This window comes from Carassius carassius, chromosome 28, assembly GCF_963082965.1.
Source record: "Carassius carassius chromosome 28, fCarCar2.1, whole genome shotgun sequence".
NCBI lineage: Eukaryota > Metazoa > Chordata > Actinopteri > Cypriniformes > Cyprinidae > Carassius > Carassius carassius.
In genome coordinates, this window is record NC_081782.1 from 28,581,237 (window position 1) to 28,598,861 (window position 17,625).

Here is a 17,625-nt window from a genome sequence, read left to right on the forward strand (position 1 = left end):
GTGTAAATACAATTTTCACTCTGAAATTACTAGTGTGTGTGTGTGTGTATATATATATTAACAATGTAGGAGTACAAATATATAAAGAAATACTCTTTCATGTCTCAAACACCTCAGAGCACGCAGGGTAGAAGTGCAGGGGAGAGATTACACTTTGATATTGATATTTGATATAAGTTCCTACTGTAGTCAGCTGCTGCACTGATAAACAATCTGAAATGTCACTGACTTGGATGGATGGTGGGTGGAGTCCTGTTTCAGTCACCACTTCTAGGAACGAGACTGAGCAGAGACTGAGAAAGAGTTGTAGCCCCGCCCCTTTTGGATGCCCCGCCCACTTTGGATTCCCCCTGCTTTGTTTCAAGTGGAAAAGGTTTTTTTTGCTGTTGTTGTTGTTGTTATCTTTTCAGTAAATGATGTCGATTTTATTTATTAATTTTATTTATTAATACTTAGTTGTGGATCTTATTTAAGCTGTTTGTCGATTTTATTTATTAATTTTATTTATTAAGACTTAGTTGTGGATATTAATTAAGCTGTTTCTGAAACTTCCTTTTTAAGAACATGTTTTGCAGCAATAACCCCATAACCCAAGGCTCGTTTTTAAAAAAAATAAATAAATAATTAAAATATGAATATGCCATCAGAATTAATAATTGTATCACAATTGTAAATTATATATATATATATATATATATATATATATATATATATATATATACTATTTTATTTTATTATTTTCTCAAGTTTTAAAGAGCCCAGTCACCTGAAACTTCACAAGCCCCGCCCACACGAGTTCCTTTCCATCATCTGCAAACAAACCCACGAGTGAATCCACCAGAGGCTTCACTCTCTCTGTGTGTGTCTCGCGCCCGTGGAGACCTGAGGTGCTCATTGTTTCCAGTCATAACACGAGCGCTATGAGTCGGGGAGAGGAGCTGTGTTATAAAGCACATAAGATGGAAGTGGAGGAAGACTTCTACTCGTATGAGTTCAGTCATGATGGAGGTCCGCCGGTGTATAAGGACAGTGAGGATCTGTTCGCAGCGCTTCGACAGAAGGAGGACGAGGTTCTTCTGGCAGCTCAGGTGGGCAACGCTCTGCTGCTGGAGAACAGACAGCTGAAGCAGCAGAGAGACGCGCTCCAGGAGCAGCACGCGCAGCAGCTCGAGGTCAGCCGCTCACTGAGCCTTTGGTGACAGTGTGTTCGCGTAAAGCTACTTGTTCTACATAAACCTATATCTCTATATCTGTATGTTATTATATTACATGCCTAATACTATATGCACAGTGGTTCTAAAATGTTTTTGAAAAAAAAAGTAATTTGAAAAGATGATTCTCAAAACTAATTTTAGTTTTATGTAACAGGTGTCTTGATCATTTTTAGTGCTTAGTCAGTTTCATTCAGGTTAACAGAGGTGTTTCCTTTCTGAGATCTGATTTATATAACTGTAAACTCAACACTTGAAAAAAAAAACATATAATATTATTATTATTATATATAATATATATAAAACATTGAGCTTTCTAAAACGCAAAGGGCACTTGCTTTGATTCTTTATCTAATACAATCAGGCATTTTTACTTTTCAAATACATTTGATGCCACTGTATTAATGAATTTAAAGACATAGTTTTGGCAGGTATTCAAAATTTAATGCAACAGTGAATTTAACTGCTCATTTAAATGGGGGAAAGATTTATTTTTCATAGTTTTAGCATTTTCATATCAAGATCAGGGCTACATCAGATTTCATGTTGATGTATTCTCATTAATTATTTACAATTAATTATTGCAAATCTGATTCAGTTTTAAAAAATTGTACGACTTAGACTATCAAATATGTTACCGTAAAGGAATATTTCTCCTGAAAAATAAAATTCTGTTATTGTTTTTCACCCTTACCTTGTTTCATACAATATGCCTGGAAATCAGGGGTCAGTTCATAAGCATAGCCTAGTTCTTTGACTTACTAGCAGTTAACAAAATGGTAATCAAGCTTGATTTTCAACTTCAAATTAGACTTATCTACATTTTAATGTAATTTACTGAAAAAGTTATGACTACTTTTGCAACAAAAAAAAAATATATATATTTATTTATTTTTTATTTTTTTGCAGACATTCAAGTCATACATTCTACTAACTTAGCAACTAAATGTTAACTTATTGTACTAAGCCTAAACTAACAGTGTAATACACTTATGACTGCCAGATGATCTGTAGTTGCAAATATACTCCTAGTTAGTCTGCAGTGGAGCCTGGAGTTAAAGTGTGATATCTGAGATTGGTGTGTGTCCTCAGGAGCTGGAGCAGGGCAGGTACGAGCTGCGGGTCAAGCTGGAGGACTGCCGGGTGCAGTGGGAGACTCAGGTGTCTGAGCTGGAGCGAGACGTGCAGGAGCTGCAGGAGCGGGTCGAGAGACTGAGCCAGAGTCTGAGCGAGGCGGAGAGAGAGAAGAGCAGACTAAAGCAAGAGCACAGCGAACACAGCCACAGACTCAGAGAACAGCTGCAGAGGGTCAGTGACACTCTTTTATCATGGTTACTGATCTGAACAAACACAAACACGGTTATTAATCCCTTGTGCATAACTCATCCTGCAACGATGGAAGCACAGGCATAAAATGACCAGAAACCACCACACTTGCTCACATTTGATTAATGCAATAAAAAAAAAATAGTAAATCAAATTTTAGATGATAATATTATGTATTTAGTCACGATTTCTGTTTCTCACAATTTATATGTGTACTCATCTGCAATATTTGCATTGGTAACAAGCCTCCACAAGCTTTCGGTTGCCAGATTTCAAAAGTTTATATCCCCCATTTTTTCATAAATCTGGTATTTTATTCTCTCTCTCTCTTTCTTCTCTCTCTCTCTCTCTCTCTCTCTCTCTCTCTCTCTCTCTCTCTCTCTCTCTATATATATATATATATATATATATATATATATATGTGTGTCTATATGTGTGTATATAATTTTTTTTAATTTATTTTTTATTTTTTTGCCCAGTGGTTTATTTAATCTTCCTAACCTAGCAACTATGCGCATTCGTATGTCCTCTCTACAGAAGAACACAGCTGAGCTGAAAACAGTTGGAGTTTAGTGATCTATATTCTGCTTAAAGTTTTCTTTCATGCAGTCATTTGCATTTTGTTTGCTGTGACTAAATCTGCAAAATGTAAATTAAATGTTAAAATGAAATGTAAAAAAAACAGGGCCAATAATCATGATAAATCGTTAAACCATTATCATGCCGCCCTATCATATGAATATCATCGTAACCTTTGGCTGCACTCACATAGGCTTCGCAGTGATCAAAGTGACAAGCCAGTTTTGATGATGCGATCATTAAGGGCAGGTCTCTTTACGCATTTGTTGCTTTTATTGTGTAATGAATGTGTCCTTTATTAGCCAGACAGAAGAACCCAACCACACACTTAACTGGAGCATGTACGCATACATAGGACTCATAAAAGACTGTAAAGATTATAAAGGCCAACTGATACTGGCTGTTGCTCAGATAAAGATAAAGTCACACTGTTCCTGCGCTCATCAGATACGATATGAAAATTAGCTGACATCCAAATATTATGAATGCAGTGTGAGGAAGAAAGTCCATACAAATCTATAGATAACACTTTACAGAATCATAGAATTTTAATATTTATAAAATATATATTATATTTAATATACTGTATTAATGCATTTTTTAAATAAAAAAAGTTCTGTTTAAATGAGTTAATGCACTCAGAAGAATTAAAGAAGTTTAATGAATGCTGGGGGGAACGTATTGCTCATTGTTGGTTAATGCTCGCTAATGCATTAACTAATGTTAACGAACAGGGACTTCTTGCAAAGTTTTACCAATCTATAAAATGACATGGTGGTCACATGTTGAGTTTAGCCTTGTAAAGAGTGCATGATCACCGTATTCGGCTCAGGGTCTGTGTCAGTGCTGTTTTGTGACATTCCTGTTTACTTTTAGGCCATATGAGTGAAATCACAATTACATCTGACTCAGATTCCTGTCATAACAGTATTTCATTCAGAAAAACGTGTCATACTTCAGGAAATTATATTTTTCCATAAAGGAAATCAAACATATTTTAGGATTTAAATATTTTTGGTAACACTTTAGATAAGTGAACATACATTAACTATTAACTAACAATTTCCCATCAATAAACTCCTTAGGCATGCTAATGAGCAACTAGTTAATAGTGAGAATTGGCCCCTAAGTGTTAACATTGTCTGGAGAGAGAAAGAGAGAGAAATACAAAACAAGTAGCAGGACTCCCAAAATCAGAACAAGGAACAACTTGTCATTAAATTTTTTTTTATTATTATTATTATTTAGGGAAAACATAAACCAACTCACCGCATTAATACAACATTGGATTATAACAGAATATTGGAGTCAGAACTATATTTTATAACAGCAATTTTATTTACTGTGCAATTTTTTTAATAATTGATTTAAACTGGTTGGATATTTATTGTAAATTTCAATGATTTTGTAACGAATTCCTTCTGTTTTGGAGTCCGTATAAGCTTGTTTCTGCCATGGGAAAGAAAAGGTAACTATAAATTTACAATTGAGAAGAAAAAGTCAATAATCATAATTAGCCTACCATTTTATATTTTATTTTAATTTATTTTATTTTTCTGTGGCAGAAAGAAAAAATGACAGCATTGCTAAACCCAAACTCTCTTTTGCGAAAGAAAGCCAGACTTCATCTTGTTTATATTTCCATGGTGGAAACAAGCTTCCAGAAGTCACCTATATGTCTTCTTTTATGAGATGAGAAAGCTAAATTTAGATCCACTTGCTCCCGTTGACTCATTCTGTGTGGAAACTACTTTCACACACCTTCCTCTCACTCTCCACTTTTATCTTATCTCACAGATTTCTGCTAGAGGTCAAGGTTTGCAGATTTTGCACACTTGCCAGGACACCCGATTCGAACTCACGAGCTCAGTTTAATAACATTTAATCACAGTTTGGTTCGACAGACATGCTGTAGTCATGTAGAGTAATGGCTAACTCACACCGTTGCTCTCGCTCTCATCCACCACACAACACACGTCACTACACTGATGTCTGTGAGCGCTTTTTCCAAGAAATCAAAGATCAGGAAACACTGATGTTTATGTGTCCCGTCCTGCTCTGAAGGAAGAGGAAGTGTGTCTTACTCATTACACCACGGCTTCCACCATGCATGTGTTTTTATTATAACTGCTCTCAAACGGGGACTAGACGAGGACTAGAGTTACAGATAAGCGCCTCTTATGCTTCGATTTCAGATGTGCTTTTGTCTGATATAGTAAACAGCTCTTTTTGGGGTGTATGAAGCCTTGAATGGTGAGTAATTGTGCATGTAGTGGGTTTTGATATGCTTTTGGCAACAAAAGTAAATGTGTGTATGTACAAAGACAGTACAACCTGAAACCAGTTTAGTGAACTTACTAAATACTGAATGTTTTTTAAAAAATGCAGAAAGCTTTGTGTGAGGTTAAGGATTAGGTTAGGTTAAATATGTGTATTTGTTACTGTTTGTGACGTACTTGTAGTACCTAACAGTCTGTACAGGACAAAGTTGCACAAAAGCGCAGAGAGTCAATCCGGAGAATTCAGGGTAATTTAGAGGAGATCAGCCTCCCATGTTGTTTACAGAGAAGCCCTTAAAAAAAGCATTTGTTGTCGCAGGAAATGCTGTGCCTTCCTGTTTCAGGGTGTAAACCTCTCGGGATGCTACAAACACACTTGTAAAGGGCTTGCTTTTGTGATCAGGACTGAACCTAGTAGGATTCATTCTAGAAAGTCACGAGCCTTTTCCTATGCTTTGTAGTACCTCAGTATTGTTATTATTATTATTCTACAGACTCTTGAATGAATAGTGGGGATATCTTCTGACACAGTTTTGATAGCATACCTAACAAACCTTCAGGAATATCTCTGTGAACCGTTTACTTTAAGGAAGAATCCTGGAAGCTTAGAGCTGTTGAGGTCATGCGACTCTGATTCAGCAAATCAGTCACAGTTTAATTGCATGGCTTCGTAAATCATTCACACTTGTGCTGTTCTCCGGTCACCTGCTGTGAGGTGGACCAGTCTTACGTAATGCCACACCTGTCCTCGACAAACTGTACGATCTGAAGTATCATCCGAGCCATTTCCCATAGTTGTAATAGCTGTATGAGCAACAGCAATAGTGATGCTTCATAGCATGCAAACAAATTCCAAAAATGGAATAACACTTGTTGAATAGCTTTTATTTCTTTACGCAAGCTCATTTGTATTTTCTTGTTGGTTTTTCTTCTGAATTTAGAGCGAATTTACTATTTTGACAGCTGTGTTATGCAATTATAATTTTTTTTTTTCAGAAGTAAATTGAGATTTATTAGTTTGGAGACGCTGTCTGGCTTGGGGCAACAGCTGGGAGGAGCGTTGCTGAATGCAACAATGCATTGGTTAACCTAGGCCAGTCCTGAATAGCTAACCTTGTGGTGCTTGGTAGTTAAATCTAATTGAACCAGGACCTCTAGCCACCCCTCCATATGCTGTTGAGCGTGGGGTCATTCTCACCCCCATCCCATAAACGCTCACATCTGGCATGATGATGCCACTGCCAAGACCAAGATGCCAAGCTGCATCAGTCATGCGGCTCTTTGATCAGGTTCTGAAGGCGCGTGATGCACGCTGACATCTAGCCAGTTATCTGCTGAATCAGGTTCATCTCCAGAGGCCCCCGATCGGCCAGTGTGTGCTTTTGTTCAGCTCTTATCAAGCGAACATAACTGCTTTTCATTGTGAAAAAGGGACGCATTCCTTGGTGTAAAAACACATCTTTTTAATTGTTACTTTCTTTTCTCAATGTTGCTTCTTCTAGATATCACCCATTTGATTCATGAACATATTTGAAAGCTGGAAAAGTGTTTGGACGCACAGTGGTTTGATTAGTGAGCTGTGTTGTGTATGTTTAGGGAATAGAAGTGGAGCGAGCCATGACCAGCGAGCTTCAAAGACTGAAAGAGGAAATGAGAGAAAGAGGGCAAGCTAGACCCCAGGACGAAGAAATCATCAACGCGCTCAGAGAACAAGTGAGAAACTGTTCATTCTCGCACACTGCATCGTATTTTATACCACAAAATGATATACTGTAATTACAATAAAAAGTGTTTGCCTGTACTGAGTCGCCTGCTGTCCATGCATGCTTGTTTAGTAAATGTTATTCAGTTTATGAGTTCCAGATAGCTTATTTGATTAGCTGAGCAACTTTAAAGAAGCACTTTTCCTGTTGTATCATTAGGTTTGTCTTTGTTTGTGGCATTCTAGACTAGACAATAGCTGTGCCCCAATTCAGAGGCTGCATTCTTGGAAGGACGCAGACTTCAAAGGCCACACCTTCACCTTAAAGATCGATCTGAGCAAAAGCAAAACAGGGTTCACCACCTGCCTAATATGTTCATCTTGGAAACTCCTGTTAGCATTTACTCACTCTCAAGTTTTTCTAAATCTGTATTCTGAAGAAAATGAGTTTCTTTCTTTTGCTTAACACAAAAGAAGATATTTTGAAGAATGTTGGTAACCAAACAGTTTCTGATTCCCATTAACTTCCATTGTATTTCTTCTTCTTCTTTTTTTCATACTGTGAAAGTCAATTGGCACCAACAACAGTTTGGTTTCTAACATTCTTCAAAATCCACAAATAGACATTAAAACATTTTAAAACATAGTCAAATCTTTGTTTCATAGAACAAATAAGATTATAGAGGTTTGGAACCATATGAGGGTGAATAAATAATTACGTTTTTTCCTCAATCAAAATCCTGTGGTAACTGGCTTGCAATGAATCTTGGGCCAGGATCCATGTGGAGCTGCCTTCATCACTCGGGGAATGATGTTGTCTTTAAATCGGGACATCCTTCATTGTGCCTCTGCAACACATTTTGTTCTTCAAATGCAGCCTCAATTGTGGCACAGCTACAGAATGCAGTTCTTTGAAGAAGTTCACAATACTCGAGCACTTCATCATGGACTGCAAGCACAATCTGTTTACTTTCTCTTCCATTCAAGGATTATAATAGCATGCAAATATAACTATTTTACTGTAACTAGAAGCACATGATAAAGTGAACGTGGACGACTGTAGAATTTGCAGAACAGTGTAGGGTAAAAGCTATGATAATGTGTGTGTTTATGTGCTTTCAGGTGGCACGGCTCACGCAGAGGGAGCAAACACTCGAGCAGCGCTTGAAGATGACTTGTCATGAGAATGAGGAATTAAAAAACACTGTGTCCACTCTACATGCACGCCTGGATCTACAGGAACAACAGAGTCACACACACATACAACAGGTTAGGACACACACACACACACACTCTACGCTCAGCTCAGCAGAATGTGTAACACTGCTCTGTAGTTTAAGTGAAACTGGAATCTGGTGGTTCAGGGTTTGTCTCTGAAAATGCAAAAATGAATTAAAAAAAATGAACAATAAAAATGTAGTTTTTGTAACAGTACAAATGTAGCAGAGACATTTCGATTTCAGTTTGATTCTTCAATTTTATTAGTATTGAGGTGACTGACTTTCAGTATCAAATTTATTTGTGCATTTTTTTTAAATTACATAAAAGTACATAAAATGTTAAGAATTCTAACAAACCTAATTTATAAATCAATTAAGGGGAGCAAAGAAACACACAACAAGCAAAAAAACACAAGGCACTTTTACTATCTGTGAATGTGCAGTTATGGATCATGCTATTTTTCTTTGCATTATTGCAGCAGCTCTAATAGGCTAATGCACAAATCTATTTCAGCATATCAGATGTTTTGTACTGACATTACCGATTGTGTTTATATTAAGTAAGCATTTTGAAATGCAAGTGCATTTACTGCTCGCAAAGAGTCACATGCCATGAGCGCCTGATCTCACAAAGTGCATGGAGCATTTGAAAGCATCTGTCTGTCAGTTAGTGAGTATTCAATATGTGCTGCATTCCACAAGCATAAATGATGCATACAGAAGCATTTGGAAGGTAAAACATGGAAATACTGGTGGGTGAAACCACACGTTTCTCCGCGCATATTTTGTGCAATGAATCTGCAATCATGAAACTTCATACAAGTTTCTGTACGTATTTGAGGTAGTGTGTTTGTATGTAATTGGCAAAAGGCAGAATATGACTCTCTCTAGCGTGCACAAACAGAATTGATTCAAAATTTTCAGGTTTGATTCAGAATTATTGAAGAGATTCATGATGCATGAGATAATCAGGGTCTGAAATAAACCAGGACTTGGGGGGGGGGTTTTGTTATTGACAAAAACACCAAAATCTACTAAATATTTTTAGTCTGACAAAACATGTCCCTCATAAATGTAAAAAGTGTAAATTTCAAGGTAAATATATTGGCTCTTATATTTGTATGAGCACTAACACTTTTTTCCCTCTGTCCCAGCTGGCAGAGGCCTGGCAGGAAGTGGATGGGGTTCGATCCCGGGCTCAAGAGCTGCAGTCTCAGGTCCAGGAGCTGCAGGAGGAGGTGGCCCTCCAGGAGAAGAGTCACAACGACTCGTCTTTACTGTCTGAGCTTGAAAACAATCTGGACGCTGCAGACTGGAGCCTGGACAAAGAACAGGTGATACACTGTGTCCTGATAATGCCAGACTGGACCACATTATACTTCAAATCAATGTGTAACAGAAGGAGAGACCTGTTATCTTAGTTATTTTATCTCAATTTGATATATATATATATATCATTTCCATTGGACAGACACATACATACATGGGTTTCAGTTCACACAACCTCTCATGGAATATGTGTTGATTTGCTTTTTTGTTAACTAGTTAAGTTCACTTTCTCTATCCAGCTGCACTGGAGACACATCGCAGTGAAGGTGTAAATGCATTTTTTCTTTAATCATGATTAATCGCACCTAAAATTAAAATTATGTAATTATAAGTGTATTAGCAGGTTGAATCTCAGACATAATTCAGAAACAACATGAAGTCAGTATATTAAAAAATATATTAATATATTTAAATTTAAATATTTGTTTAATTCATGTTTTTACTTGAAGTGCTATGAATGAAGGCAAATATCACTGATACTAATGTTGATGATGATGCTGGATTATGGAATTTTTCTTGACATAATTCTTCAATTAATATAGCAATTTAACACAAATATGTGCTTTTTTAACTGTTACAGTTTTAACTTTTAATTTAAGTAATCTCAGAACAATTTTGAAACTCATTATAATGTCATAAGTAGCATATTTGCAGCAATAGCCAGACATTACACAGTATGGGTCAAAATTATTGATTTTTCTGTAATGCCAAAAATCATCAGGATATTAGGTAAAGATGTTACATGAAGATATTTTCATGCATTGCTAAAAAAATTAATTGGACAACTTTAAAGGCGATTAAAGATTCCAGATGTTCAAATAGTTTTATATTGGCCAAATAATGTCGGTGGAAACAATGGAACACTATTTATTCAGCTTTCAGATGCTGTATCTCAAATTCAAAACATAGACCCTTATGACTGATTTTGTGGTCCAGGGTCACAACATAGTGATGTTTCTCTCTCTGTCAGGGTCAGCTCTCCCTGTTTGACTGAGCTGTCAATTCTCTGAAGTCAATCAGTGAATTAATGAGTGCAAATACTAGTTAAAACATTAGACTGCAATGCCCGTCAAAGGATGTGGGGAAAATACATTGATAAAAGCTTCATCAGGAAGGGAAAAATGCTGATACTGTATTACTTATAGTGTTATCTTTGATAGCCTTGGATAAGTCTCTTGTGAGCTTCTCGAGTCGGAGGCTGCAGTAGACAGCAAGGTTTTGGAACAAAGCTAAACATTATATATTTATATTAATGTGATTTTATTTGATATTTGGGCACAACTGGAACATGTGTCTCACTCAGCAGGTGTGTCGAGAGCTGCACTACATCCTGGTACTGCTGCAGCCTGTGAACTACAGATCAGAGGCTGAGCAGGACTCCGATGGCAGCCTGCAGGGCATGCTGGGACAACTCAAACACGCAGCACAATGGATAGCACACAGTGAGACCCTACAGGTACAGCTGTTTCCTATGGGACACAAACGTAACAGAAGCTGGCATATAATGTGCTGCATGCGATGTAATGTATCTTATGTTGTTTTGGCATCTTGTACTGTCTCACCTTTCAGCAACAATGATTCACATCTTCATACTGTATATCTTCATTCAGACTGTATCAGTTTGTGTCCTCTTGGCTGTTGTTTTGTCATTGGGTAAATCTCACATAACCTTCCTGGATCATATTCCAATCTGGCATCAAACATGGGAAATATTATGACGTGATTAAAGAAAATGAAGCATTTGTTTTCAATGCAAAAATAAATAAATTATATATGTGTGTATATATATCTATATATATATATATATATATATATATATATATATATATATATATATATATATACTTAATTGGTGTAGTACTGTATTTGTGTGTTTGTTGTACAGTATTAAAACACTATTTAAATTATTTTAATACTAATATTATATACACCAAATTTATAATAGTATTAAAAATAAATTTGTATAGTCATTTTATATTAGCATTAACACAAAAGAGAATAAAGTGAAAAACAAATCTCAAACTCATTTTCAGGCGCGCACAGAAAAATAACTAATTTATGAAGCATTTGCTGAAAAAATATAGTAATATAAAAAAAAGCTCTATTTGCTTAATATAACTCAATTTTTTAGTTTGTAGGTAAAATGCCAACTGGATGTGTTTTTGTGAGATTAAATATATATATATATATTTATATATCAGCAGTTTTGGCCGAAACTGAAATTCTATTCCTGTGAGCTCAAACAGTACATTAGGATTTAAATGAATGTACAGTATGTTTAATGCACAAAAGGTTTGGGATACTAAACACACTTCCCACTGTGCTGTTGATGCAGTATTGACCCAGTTTGACCAGTTGTGTATTGAAGAGGGAATTGCGTCAGAGGTTTTGTTCAGGTTGGGGTGTGTTCACTGAGGATCAATGAAGCCACAAATGTAGCCAGAGGTAGAGACTGAGGAGACTGAACAGAGGGCCATTTATGCTGGTTACATGATACTGATGCTGTAGAGAGATACACCCTGCCGTCACAGTCGAACAAAGACCATGCTCGACAAATCCAGCATGCAGTGCTGAACGCTCCTGTATCATCTGTGTCTGCAGGAGAAGAGGAAGTCCATTGTGGGATCGGTGAGCGATCCGTGTGAGAATGCCGTCCGGATACAGGAGCTGCAGGATCAGGTAACAGTTCTTCAGCCGTTAAACTAACAGCAGCCCAATACCACCACCACTGACCTGGAATCAGTTCCTTAAGAATGCCTCCATTGTTTGGAGGGTCTGGCATCGCCTGAGGAATTTTAGCTCAGAGATTCACTGCTTTCTGACTGGACACAGCTGTATGAAGACAGTCGACATTATACAGTCAAGTGCTCAATATATTGCTTTCAGGAAGGAAAGAATACCTGAGTTAAGTCTTATTTTGCACTTCAACAAATAACAGCCTTAAAAAGTTCTTAAATCAAAGCAGAAAGTCTTAAAACCAGGACGTCATGGCATAAAAAAAAAGAATATTCCTCAGTATTTTTGTCTTGTTTTCCGATGTTGTCTTAAGTTATTTTGCTTTTCAAGTAAATGGATCAAAACAAATCTACTGAGTAACAAGCTTGAAGAAAGCCTGTATGTTAATCTAGTCCTCATCGACTTTCTTTGGGCTTCACACTTTAATTTGGTAAAGGTGAAGTGTTTCATTTCTGAAAAATGTCCATTTACAAAAGTACCGTAGTGAAGCTTTCACTCCTGGTCGAAAAAAATGAGACTTCACCTTTGAACCCACTGTTAACATCACCCTGGCTTATCATCTTCAGTGTTTTACACTTTGTCCTGGGTTTATCATCAGTCCTGGATGGGCAGGTGTTCAGTTTTCATGCCCTACATTTATAAAACCCTGGGTTAACTTTCTTTATTTGCATATTTACAAGAATATTTACATTAATTGGACAACTAAAGAAAGCTCATAAATATTTAATGAAATCCAATTATACAGTAGTTTTAGGAGTGCTTGTTTGTGTCTGAACATCTCATTGTGACATTTTTATCTGTACACTTTTTGTACAAATATGTAGCTGAAAATGTATTTAAAAATGTTAAAGTATTGAGCCTGAAATTAGTTTTTCCAAACAAAGCACACCTTTAAGATCACAAGCAGAGTGAATACATTTAACATGTATGTGCTATTAATATGCTTATTAGCAGTATTAGACTCGATTGCAAAATCATTTCAAATATGAATCCTGATGTGTGGCTTTTCTCTCAGAACGATCGTCTCGTAGCAGAAAACGCCGAGCTCAAGCTGCGAGCCGAGAGACTTGTGGAGAAGGAAGTAGTTCAGCAGGCCATGAAGGACCGCGATGATGCCATCACTAAGTAAATACTGAACATGTACTTGGTGTTATGATTCTATAAATGTTTATGAGAAAGTAAATTCATTAGCAGTTATACAAGTGATATTCTGTAATTGGAACAGATACCTAAATAGTTTTGTCTAGTAGAAAAGTTTTGTTTGTTTTGTGTGATTCTTAAGAAAAGTTGTATTATTGTAAATTATGGATTGAAATGTTACTGTCAGTGTTGGCATGAATATAGCCGTTGTTGCTGATAGGGCATTACATCTTTAATAAATAATTAGTCTAATAGAAAAGAGGCATTTTTAACGTTTTCGTGTTGTGCAGGAAGACAGCGATGGAAGCAGAGCTGCTAAGGACTAAACATGATATGATGTGTTTAAACAACCAACTCCTGGAAGCCATTCAACGCAAACTACAGCTGTCACAGGAACTGGAGGCCTGGCAGGTAACAACTCTGAGTCCTCACTGAGTTATTAGAACTGCTTTCTTGCTCGTTGCTGGGTTTAGAAGGTTTGTTTAGTCTGTTATGGACACTCTGTCGCCCTCTGCTGTTCACAGTGGGAGTTTGGAGCTGTTCCATGTGCTGTGTAACTGCTTTTGAGAGCGTAAAATGAGATCAGATCAAATTGAAATAATAATAAAATACTGTATAATGTTCTTTTGTAAGTGTGTGTTCTCAAAACTTCCTGTTCTTATTCAGTAGCAGTACTTATATTTATAAAATATAAATTCATTTTGAAATCAACACCTTGTTAGTGTTATTTTAGCATCAAGATACTATTACAGATTTTGTTAATATTTAGAATCATTAGTTTTAATTTTATAGATTTTCAGTACTTAGTTCTAGTAATTTTATATATTTTTTTAGTATTATTTTTTAGTATGTCTTTATTTTTTATTTTTTTTCAGTTTTAGTTATTTTAGTACATTAAATTCAAATTAAAATGAGAAATGGTGCCTTGGCGACTGGCTAAAATATTTATTTATTTTGTATTTTGGTTAATGTTTAACATTTATTGTAACACTTTATTATAGCGACCGATTCTCACCATTAACTAGTTGCTTATTAGTATGCCTACTATTAATATATTGGCTGTTTATTATTACTAATAAAGCATTTATTCTACATGACCATATTCTATGTCCCTAATCTTAACCAATACCTAAACTTAACAACCTACCTTACTAACTATTAATATAGTAGCAAATTATTAGTTTATTGAAGCAAAAGTTGTAATTAATGGTTTGTTAATAGTGAGAATGGCACCTTAACATAAAGTGTGACAATGTTTATTTTATTTCAAGAAATTATCATTTTTTTGTATGGTTTTAATTTCAGTTTCAGTTTTATTTTTAGGTAAGAACAAAAACTTTAAGACATCAGATTGTTTTACATTTCTGCATTGCTATCAACTAACATTTGCATTTATAATGATTTATTACACTTTATTACCGAATATATGTTTTAGTAGATTTTTAAAATGCTTTATTTTATGATGTTTGTCAACTCTTCATGTGTCCCTGCAGGATGACATCCAGGTTATCATCAATCAGCAGCTGAAGATCCAGCAGCAGACAGAAGAGCCTCAGAAGAGATCAGCGGGTCGGCTTTCTTTCCTGCGTAAGTCCAGACGGCCATCAACGATATCAGAGATCAGCCCCGAGCAGAACCAGACGCCCTGGAAAGACTGGCTCAAACGCAGCAAATAAACCCGCTTACAGGAACATACCAGACACTCATGGACAACGATCCACTGTCTATGCCAAAGACACTGACCTTGTGTGTGTGTGAGAGAGATACGTGTTCTTGAAGAAAAAAAAAAAACATTGCATTCAAGAACAAATTGTAAATAAATCTCACAAAAACATGTTCACATTTCTCCAAAAATTCAAAAAACTAAAATAAGAAATTATATTTTGTATGAAGATAATGAGACATTTTAGAACTTACTGGAATGTCATTTTAGAAAAGGTAATGGAATGTGCTGTAATTACCTTATTGCAAAATATATCTTTATCATTATATGATATCTTTCTGTCGTCTTTGGAGTGAAATGTGTTCTGAAACGTTTTTGTGAGATTCAGTTGTATAATATGACTATTTATACTTAATGTAAGTAATGAAAGAATGAATACATTGACATCATGCTGGTCATGATCTTGTTGATTTTAATGGCATTTAACATAATAACATAAAGTATTTGATTTAATAGAACAACACATGTACCTGAACTGCACATGAAAGGTTTGTGCACATGAAGGAACACGTCAGAGTGAAATAGTCCAGAGTTGTAAAGCTGATATTGTTCAATTCACTAAAGCTCTGTGTCATATGAAGGATCTGTAGCACTCCGACTCGAAAAATGATTTACAGAAGAATTCAATGATTCAAATGTTCATGGTTGAAATCCTTTAAGTACACTTCTGTGTATCACTAATGTAGTTTTGTTTTGCAAGTTTTGTATGTAATTTACATATTTGTCAATGTGCCATTTGTACAATAAAATGTTTATGTAAAGCAGTGTCTTTAGGGTATTTATCAAGTAATGCATTTGCATATCAGGCTTCAGTAAAAAAATAAAAGAGAATTCACTGTATAAAGCATTATAACAGTAGACATAATGTTCATTAGATCTATCAGAACATGCAAGTGGGCACCTGTTTAAAAAAAATAATAATAATTTTGACCAAGCATTATTCAAAATAAGGTCAAATGTACAAATCAAACAGATGCCAAAAACTTGACATGATGTTGATTCAGTCTAAAATGAACATCAAACATATTGGCCAACGTACACATTAAAACAATGTCAATGTGAGATTATCTTCCTGGTTTCACTCAGTTACCAATGAAACAAATTAGCATGTTTGATCTGTTTTTGGATGTCAGTTTTGATGTCAATTTTATGTCTTTTCAATATCTATTGCCCACAGGTAAAGCAGTATAACTTTTTCATCTGATTTTTGAAATCTACATTCCCTGAAGTTATTAAAAGGATTTGAATTTATCAAGTGGTTTAGAAGATATAGTTTGATAAGCGTGTTGAGTCACAGCTACACAATCATTTAAAAGGGCTTAGAATATATAAGCCAACTGATTAAAATGGCTGAAATTAAATAACATTTATGTCATTATTGCCTATAGATGACAACATTTTGTGTGAATCAATGAAAGGGAGACCAAATAAGTTTTTGACAACTCAAAAAATATAAATACATAGAGTATGACAATAGATTATACTAATGATAATGGGGATATAATATGATTTTTTTTATTATTATTAATTTTTTCCATACAGATCATGAAAGTCAAAAATCCAGTATCTCCTAATATTAGAATATTTCCTGTGATAAACCAAGCAAACTGAGTTTGGTGGAGAAAATGTTTGTCCTGTAAAGAAAAAAGTATTTTGAGTGCACAAAAATCAATTTTGCATTTAAAATAAGTTTTTGGATGTGTGCAGACCTCTTTTGCATGTGCAATGTTTCTCTCTCAATGCCATTGACTCGCTTGCTCAACACAACCCACCATTACAATATGCCATAATTCCAGCCAATCAGAGACGAGGCTGCTAAATTCTGATTGGCTTCCTTAACAACCAATCACAACATTCCTTGCATTACCACGGCAGCAGAAGAGGAAATATAAAGTGCATGCATAATTATTAAGTTGATATTCTGATCATATTTTTTTTTCCCAAGCACATTTTACGAATTCCCAACCACATCATTCTTAAAAACTACTATTAATCCTGTATTTAATCATTTATAATTGATATATAATGATTCATGAAGGCTGGAAGTGAAAAATGTCTAATATTCAGGTGTGAATAATTAAGCAGATTTTCTTTTACAGAAAAAAAATTGCCAAAAAAGAGATTTAACTCGGACTGAAAGTCAACAATTATTAAATGCCCATGAGAAATATTAAAAACTAAAACAATAATAGAAATTGCACGGTTGATGCATAACTATTGGACATCAAAATACTCAGTGGGTTAGCAGGGTCAATCAAAAACATGTGGATAAGAAAAGACACATTAACTGCAAAAGAACTAGGAATTAGGATGAAGAATTAGGTGTGAAATCACCATGAACCATGTAGTCTCCAGCACCACAATTTTCCAGAACTCAAGA

At 35.5% G+C, this 17,625-nt stretch overlaps 1 protein-coding gene across 1 annotated transcript; it reads left to right on the forward strand.

Moving 5' to 3' along the window:
* Positions 1-800: 800 nt before the first annotated feature.
* On the forward strand, positions 801-15,687 carry LOC132108263 (BICD family-like cargo adapter 1). The gene is made up of 10 exons (XM_059514943.1): positions 801-1,172; positions 2,304-2,519; positions 6,992-7,108; positions 8,220-8,366; positions 9,472-9,651; positions 10,953-11,102; positions 12,248-12,325; positions 13,398-13,507; positions 13,813-13,933; positions 15,016-15,687. Exons 1-10 carry the CDS (start codon positions 921-923, stop codon positions 15,196-15,198), a joined length of 1,554 nt encoding a protein of 517 aa, XP_059370926.1. The 5' UTR covers positions 801-920; the 3' UTR covers positions 15,199-15,687.
* The last annotated feature ends 1,938 nt before the right edge of the window (positions 15,688-17,625 follow it).

Excerpts from the sequence above, each read along its gene's own strand:
- LOC132108263 (XM_059514943.1), top strand. The coding sequence starts at position 921 with ATGAGTCGGGGAGAGGAGCTGTGTTATAAAGCACATAAGATGGAAGTG. Across the intron at positions 8,367-9,471 it reads GTCACACACACATACAACAG|CTGGCAGAGGCCTGGCAGGA; the intron begins GTTAGGACACAC and ends CCTCTGTCCCAG. Across the intron at positions 13,508-13,812 it reads CGCGATGATGCCATCACTAA|GAAGACAGCGATGGAAGCAG; the intron begins GTAAATACTGAA and ends CGTGTTGTGCAG.